At 34.3% G+C, this 8,929-nt stretch overlaps 1 protein-coding gene across 1 annotated transcript; it reads left to right on the plus strand.

Moving 5' to 3' along the window:
* Positions 1-266: 266 nt before the first annotated feature.
* On the plus strand, positions 267-2,154 carry WAG1 (WAG 1). The gene has a single exon (XM_039044048.2). The coding sequence runs from the start codon at positions 521-523 to the stop codon at positions 1,943-1,945; it is 1,425 nt and encodes a 474-aa protein (XP_038899976.2). The 5' UTR covers positions 267-520; the 3' UTR covers positions 1,946-2,154.
* Positions 2,155-8,929: the final 6,775 nt, after the last annotated feature.

Here is an 8,929-nt window from a genome sequence, read left to right on the forward strand (position 1 = left end):
TTACTTAAATTAATAAATAAATATTTAGATATTTTTTAAACAAGTTAAATGTCTATTATATTCACATGAATAATACTTTGTTCACTATTTTCTAAAATGTGAATTATTTTCTTTACGAATTAGAATTAAATATGTGGAATCGAAGCTTGATAGTACTTGTACTGTAAGATCGTGAGATGTGAATGCATTTGTTTGATGTGAGAATAGATGAATAGATAAAAGGAAAATGAAAATGAAAGTTGGTCGTATAGTAGTAGTATAGTCAACCAAATAATAAAGTAGAATAGAAAAATAACCCTTCTCTTCTTTCTCTCTCAATTAACAATTGGGTCAACCAAAGAACTTGTTTAATGGCGTCAGAGACCCCACACCTTCCACTCGTCTTCGTCCTCCTCTGTCTCCTCCCTCCCCCATTTATCATTTATATGTGTATATATAAAAACTTTCTCAACACCCCCTTCACTGCAAAACCCAAATTACATTCATAACTAAATTTTTTTGAACCAATCAGCAATAAAAAATGGAGTACGATTACTCCATCTTCCCTCCCGATTCAGATCTTGATTTCAGCTTCACTTCCACCGCCACCGACCGCACCTTCACAACCTCCTCCAGCGCCCGCAGCAGCCTTGCTCGGAGCAGTTTAACACTCAGTTTCAATGAATCTCGTCTCTCTGCCGCTGCAGCCGCCGCTGCCATCGTCAACCTCCGCCCCCACCGCCACTCCGACCCTCACTGGTCCGCCATTAAAGCCGCTACGACTCTCTCTTCTGACGGCCATCTTCACCTCCGCCACCTGAAACTCATCCGCCATCTCGGCACCGGCAACCTCGGCCGTGTGTTCTTGTGCCATTTGAGGGATAACGATCACGCCAGTTTCGCTCTGAAAGTGGTGGATAAGGAGGCGCTCAGTAACAAGAAGCTTTTGCAGGTTCAAACGGAAGCAGAGATTCTCGCTTCTTTGGACCATCCATTTCTCCCAACTCTCTACGCGCGTCTCGACGTCTCTCACTACACGTGCCTCCTTATCGACTATTGTCCTGCCGGTGACCTCCATTCCCTCCTCCGTAAGCAGCCTGGTAATCGCTTCTCTGTCGCGGCGGCGAGATTCTTCGCCGCCGAGGTCTTGGTGGCGCTCGAATACCTTCACTCGCTCGGGATCGTGTACCGTGATCTCAAGCCTGAGAACGTTCTTTTGCGTGAGGATGGCCACGTCATGCTCTCGGATTTCGATTTGTGTTTTAAGTCCGACGTGGTCCCCACTTTTCACACGTGGACTCGCCCGGGACCACCACAGCCTACTGGCTGCTGCTTTGGGTGGAGGACGGCGGAGGAGGAAGAGGAGATTGTCGGGGAGTTTGTGGCGGAGCCCACGGCGGCATTTTCTAAGTCGTGTGTAGGGACTCATGAGTACTTGGCGCCGGAGTTAGTGTCCGGCGGTGGCCACGGCAACGGCGTCGACTGGTGGGCGTTTGGGGTGTTCGTTTACGAGCTGCTGCACGGGACGACGCCGTTTAAAGGAGTGAACAAGGAGGGTACGTTGAGGAACATTGCGTCGTCGGAGGGGATGAAGTTCCGGCCGGCGGCGGAGGAAGAGGAGGGGATGGCGGAGGCGAGAGATCTGATAGAGAGGCTGCTAGTGAAAGATCCGGCGAGGCGGATGGGCTCCGGCAAAGGGGCGACGGAGATCAAACGGCATCCGTTCTTCGACGGGATAAAGTGGCCGTTGATCAGGACATATCGGGCACCGGAGGTGTATGGGCTGATGAGAAAAGCCAGATCCCACGTGAGCCACGTGACAGGCGTGACCCACCGCATGCGGCAGCGGGGGTGGTGGAACTGGAGGAAGCTCATAAGCAACCGTTTAATTAAAAATGGAAGTTCCAGTAAATCTCATACAAATACCAATTATTATAGTTATAGCTTTAAAAATAAGACAGGTTGAGTTAAATAGGGGAAAAAAATTAAATAGTTTTTAGTTTTCTGGACGGTTTTGTTTTTATTTTTATTGGGAGATACTGTATATTCATACAAAAATGAAAAATTATACTTTAGCTTTTTCTTTTTAATTTGTTTATCTTTGAGTAGAGAGTATTTGAGTTGTGTGTATCGATATTAAATTATTTAAAGGTACAAGTTACATTTTTTGGGCCATATTTAATGCATATATTTAACTTTGAAAAATGTGGTTCACCATATTCTTAATTATTTGATTAATTCTAACTAGATTATCATATTCCTATATAAACCTAATTAAGGATGAAACAAGTACAATAGTTTCATGATATATTATCGAGATATCGCTAAACTCGTGCAACTAATAGAGATAAAAGGGTAACATTCTTTTTCCAAAAAAATCTACGATATATTGTTAATGTTGTTGGTATTAATGAATATATATTGCTGGTCGTAACAAAAATGTGGGATACTGTTGAAATATCATGGATAAATTATCGAAATATTGCCAAACTCATGCATTGTATTGACCTTCTATTTGTATGATCTAGACTTTATCAATAACATATTTGCTTCATATTCATTTTGCGGTCTTCACTGTTATATATTATTCCATTAGTGATCACGTTTGGCTTCTAGTTATGTGCTTATATGCTTAAATTCATAGTTTAGTACTTAAATAAGTTGGTTCTAAAGTTTCACCAAAACATTCGTAAGTTTTTATGATATCCGTAGATATATACGTAAACTAGAGTTACCAATATTTACATCCATATCAATACTTTCATCCTTTGAACTTAAATGAAAAGTAATAGAGAAACTAAGTGTGTTGAATTTCAAGAAATATTTTAAATTTTATATAATTTGACAATGTATTTTTGTAATCAATAGAAGAAAGTCACATTGGCTAAAGAATATTACGTGGTTCAATAAAGGTATCTTTAGGACTAGAAAATTTATATAGTGCATTTCTTTAAACCTTAAAGTCATATTTGTAAATAATATAAATATGCCAAAAACGAATTTAGCAAGACTCACGTATTTGGTCGTTCGGAGCACCAGATATAATATTCAAGTCATTCCAACACAAGGTGCACCTTCATATTTAGTGGCTCAATTATAGAAACTCCAATATAAAGTGTGCTTAGCTTGGACAATTATGTGTTGGTTGACCTCCTAGGAAATTTTTTAGATAGCATGTGAGTGAATACAAAGCATGCTGAAAGGAGCAGTATTGATTTTTGAAGATTAGTCTTCACTCTTAAAAGCTCTTCAAGACCAAGTATGTTAGACGATATAATATTAAATTCTCTTTTATGCATCAGCTTAAGCTTTTGGGTCAATTAGTGATTTAAGATGGTACTAGAGCAGGTTGGTTCAGGAGGTCCTATCTTCAAATCCTTGCAATGTTATTTCCTCCCCAATTAATATTGATATCCACTTATTGGGTCTTCTTCATATTTCAATTGTTGGTGTTAATGCGCTAAATATCATGGATTTCATAGTTTGTAAATTATTCGTACACGAATTATTTATTTAATGAAATTAAGTATTATTTTATTTGACATTTAGTTTGCGTTAATCCAAGACCAATAAACTAAGATCCTAGGTTAAATAATGTAACTCAAACATGTGTATCTATAGACACAAATATATCTTAAGAAGCTTAATGAAGCTTCTAATTTGTAGGTCCATAAGGTTCTCTGGTAGCTCAATAAGGATTAAATAAGAATCAATTAATTTTGAATTAATTTGGATTGTTCACATTAATTAAAGAGATTAATTGTATGAGATGTAATTAGTATAATATATATGGATACATTATAATATAAAGTTTGATGTGAGAGATAATTGTTTGAATATGATTCAATTATTAGTTATATGAAAGATATTCATATTAAAACTATAGGTTATGTGAGAGTATGTAAAGTTAGATTATATTATATATGATATAATATAAACTATAGATTATATTATACATGACATAATATATAGTATATATTAATTTTAATGTAATTAATGTAGAATACGTGATGAAAATAACTCCCTTCATTCTCTCATATATAGGATTACAGAGGAAGATAGAAAATGGACATTGTTTTGATTCTCTCTGCGAAAATTATTCTTCTCCTCACAAGAATACTCCCTCAAAGAAAAAACTTTTTTCCCTCTCTAAAATTCAAAGAAGAGCACACAACTCCTTCTTGATTGTTTACCTTGAGAATAACAAGGAAGACTCTGGTGGTGGTGTCTAAGAGACATTGTGTTCGAGAAAGGAAGTGTTTGTGGAGGAAGAGTTTGTGATCTTCGTGAAGGGATTGAATCCCATGCAGAAGCACATGAACGTCGTACGATTCAATTCCAATTTGAAAAAAAAAATAGAAAATGTAAAGAAGACATGAAAAAAATTCCACAGGATAAAAATTCTCAATTATTAATAGCATGCTAAAAGAGGAGAAAAATGAAGAGATTCTATTTACCCTTGTAGAATACATAATTTTCGTAGAACTTCTCCCCATCTCACGAACGATAACGATTCTTCCCCAGTATCTCCAAGAAAATGCAGCAACAAAGATGGACACCACCACGAGCCCTTCCTCGTTATTCTCTATGTTGATAACCATAGCAGAGTTGTGAGAGAAATTCACAAACCACCTCTGTAAAGGGAGATGTGGGAGAAAGAAGATATCTCATTCTCTGTCAAAGACGTGGAAGAGTTTTCACGTATTGAAGTTGAAAGATTAATGTCCCCCTACCTATTTAAAAACTAAATATTAAATAAATAATATTATGAAATTTAAATACAATACATAATAACTAACTTTATTATATATTAGTAAAACTATATGTTATATCACATATAACATATAAAGTACAGTTTATATTATATCCCACATAATATAACCTATAGTTTATTAATCTTTCATATAACCTATAGAACTAATATGAATCATATTCATATTAATTTTAACCTATAGTTTTTATAGGAAAATTATTTCAAATGGTAAAACTGTTGAAAATATTTACAAGATATAGCAAAATTTTAGAACTATCAATGATAGACGCTGATAGACACTGATAAGTCTTTTAGTTTATTTTTCTATATTTAAAAACAATCATTTTTTATATGAAAATGTCATTTTCATATAATTAATATTTGAATTATATTCAAATATTTCTTTCTCTCATTAAACATTTATATTGTAACATATCATAAACAGTATAATAATTATATCTTATATAAATCATATTCATATAATTAATATTTGAATCATATTCAAATATTTATTTCTCATTAAAACTTTATAATGTTTCATTTACATTATATTAATTATATCTTATATAATTAATTCTCTTTAATTAATTTGAACAATTCAAATTAATCCAAAATTAATTAAATTTTCATTAATGCTAATTGAGCTAACAAGGAAACCTTATGAACCTATAGATTGAAGCTCCAATAAAACTTGATTAACTAATTAAACTCTTTAATTAAATCAGTCAACTTTCATTAATTTTTGTTCACTCTATTAAAGACTGATAGCTACACTTTTCACACTATAGATATACTGTGTCCATTGAACATAACCAATCAATAATGTGTTGACCTTCCACAAATTGCTTCTAAGTATAGCTAGGCCAAAAGTACTATTTTGCCCTTATAGTTACATCTAACTCTTTAAGTACCACTGTTCCCTCTAATGAACAATTAGTTATAGTCCAACTATAACTAAACCCTTCTCTGATGACATCACATTGTTCAAGCCCTAGAATCAACCCTTAAGGGAGCAATTTCTTTACTTACCGTAACAATAGGGAATGAATGAATTCCTTCTTGTATAACTGCGTTTCTAGCTCCTCAATCAGACGAATCCCCAAAATGGTAGGCATATTGAATCAGCAACATTTGCCACTCTCACCCATGCAAATTAAATGACCGCCTTCATAGGCAGTAGTTCACAACTTACTTAGGATTCAAGTCAAGTCACCAATGGTCATTCTGGTGAAATTTAAGTCTCTTCTAACAATGGTGTCATAAAAAGAGACTATTCATTTCTTGGTCCGGTCTTATACAAACCCCACTCACATGTTTCCACATGAATGATCATGATCATATCATTTGTAGCACTTTACAACACTTGTAACAACTACAAAATGGGCCGTATTTTTAGTGTCATTAGGATAAGGTACCCAGCCCTATCCATCGATTACAAACCATTTAGGTTATTACTTAAACATGATCTACCTGTATGTCTCCACATACATGTTTAAGTTACATAAAATAACCTAGGATCTTAGTTTATTAGATTGAGTAAATGCACATAAAATAACAATTTGTTTACAGAGGCTTACAACTACGAGAATACAAGAGATTTAGGACACCAATCTCATCAATATCCCATTTGTCCAAAAGCTAGGGGATTGAAGTGTACAATACAAAAAGAATACAAAATACAATAAACTAGTGCATACATTATATCCAGTAATGTCTCCCACTTACCCTACACAATATGTCGCATATCCCGTAAACTCAAACTTTCTAGATGACTCTCTAACACTTTAGCTGTGAAGCCTTCGTAAACAGATCAACAACATTGTGCTCCAAAGCAATCTTCATGATAATCACGTCACCTCGTTGCACAATCTCCCAAATCAAATGATATTTCTGTTTAATGTGTTTGCCTCGTGTATGACTCCTAGGTTCCTTAGAATTTTCCACAGCACCATTACTATCACAATAAAGTGTGATGGATAAAGATATATTTGGAACGACTTCCAAATCAATAAGGAACTTCTCTAGCCATGTTAACTTTTTGGCCCTTCATATCAATTTAATTAATTTTAATTAATTAATCAATTAATATTTTAATGATAACAAACCTAATTTTATTTACTAAAAAGTTTATTATTTTGAACAACCCATAACATAGAAATCGGAACAACAATTCCACCACCTTTTGAATCACCTAAATTGGAGTTTGGATGAAAAAGATAAACAAAAAGAAGTATAACGAAAAAATACTCAAGACGGTAACATGCCGAACTAATCATCAAATTGGACCAATTAGAGAGTGCCACTTGAAACGATAGTGTGAGTGATACATGGTGCATAAAATTTGAATTGGTGGATTTTAATTTTATTAAAAGAAAAGAGAACTAAAAGAAATTGATTTTGTATAAAAAATGAATCGAATACTATTTTATGTTTGTTCAAATGACTAGTCTTTGATGTGGATTCTTGTTTTTTGTTGGGTTTTAAAAGAAATGATTTTAAAAGATATATATTATTATATTATTTTTTGTTTGTGTTTAATGGCTACTTGAGTTTAAATCTCCACCATTCAATTTAACTTTTTGAACAATCCAATGACCCAAATTAAAATCCACCTTTTACCCTTCCCTCTCTTTTTAGACCTCGCATTCTTCAAAATTATTTCAATTTTCACAACTTTATAATCCTCAAAATTAGCAAAAATGCCATCATTGTTACTCTCTTTACAAGCTTCCAATTTTCTTTCTTTTCATCTTATTCTTGAGAGAAATTTCTATTGTATTGTGAGGATTAAAGTGTATGAGCTCAAATTTGTATACTCACTCTTTTTAGAGAGTTTTATTGTGTGATTTAAAACTTAAAAAATATGGTAACGGTTGGATCCTAACCCGTGGAAAGGATCGGGTTTGCTCTTAAACCCATAAAAGGAGCAAGGTAATGGTTTGGCTCTCATCCGTGGAAAGAACCAAAGGAGATTTTTTAATCAAAATCTGAAAAGGTGCTTAGAAAAGTAGATGTAGGTTAAGTTTGACCAAATTGGTATCAGAGCAAGATTACTCATCTTGAAATTTAATTTTATTGATAAGCTTTATTGTTAGAGCATTATGGAAAACTTGATTGCAAATAAAATTGTAGAAGGCCAATCTACCTCTAGACCTCCTTATTTTGATGGTTCAAACTATGCATATTGGAAAGCTAGAATGAAAATCTATTTGCAATCTATTGACTATAATTTGTAGTTAATTGTTGCGAAAGGTCCATATATTCCCATGACAAAGGTTGATAATGTTGATAAACCTATATTAGGAGAAGAGTATGATAAAAATGAAATGAAAAAAATGTTCTTTTAATGCTAAGACTATTAATTATTTGTATTGTGCTTTGAGTAAAAATGAATTTAATACAATATCTGTGTTCCTCCACTCAAGAAATTTGGAATACTCTTGAAATTATTCATGAAGGAACAAATCAAGTTAGAGAGTTTAAAATTAACATACTTTTTCATAATTATGAATTATTTAAGATGGATGCTAACGAGTCTATAACCGATTTGTTTACTGAAGAACCTCTTATTCAAGAGAACCATTGAGAAAGTAAGATCTTTCCAAGCCCATTGTGAAAGAATAAACACATTCACAAACATACAAAAACAGTTATGCATTATAGAGAAAATTACAGCATGCTTTCTTACTAAAACAAAGGGAATTGAGAGACATCCTTTGAAAACTTTTCTTCACGTATTCCCTTGATCTACGTTGGTCAGAGGCAAAGACACGAGGAGCAATCATCTAGCAAAATCTCGCTCTCATTTCAATCAAGAACCGTCTGATCCTCGAACGACAACCATTGACACTATCACTTGATAACCTTGGTATTCTCGAAGTGAGAATTCAGGAGGTGTGGGCTCTGTGTGAATTTGGTAGAGGGAAGGAGGATGTATACGATCAAGCTACACGATCGAGTAAATGGGAGAAAGGATTAGTCTATCGTATAGACAGTGAGTACTCGATCGTATAGTAATCTTTCGCTCTCGTGAGCAATCATCTAGCCATCTCTTGCTATTGTGGGCAATCGTCTAGTAATCTCTTTCTCGCGTGAGCAATCGTCTAGCAAATCTCGCTCAATCGTTTAGTCTCTCAAAAGGGCTATCGTATAGTCTCTCGTGAGCGATCAATTAGTAATCCAATAAATGAAGCAATC

The sequence above is a fragment of the Benincasa hispida genome, chromosome 1 (genome assembly GCF_027475165.1).
Source record: "Benincasa hispida cultivar pf3 chromosome 1, pf3_genome.v1.1, whole genome shotgun sequence".
NCBI lineage: Eukaryota > Viridiplantae > Streptophyta > Magnoliopsida > Cucurbitales > Cucurbitaceae > Benincasa > Benincasa hispida.

What these genes read in the sequence shown, in the direction of transcription:
- WAG1 (XM_039044048.2), top strand. Translation starts at nt 521, where the DNA reads ATGGAGTACGATTACTCCATCTTCCCTCCCGATTCAGATCTTGATTTC.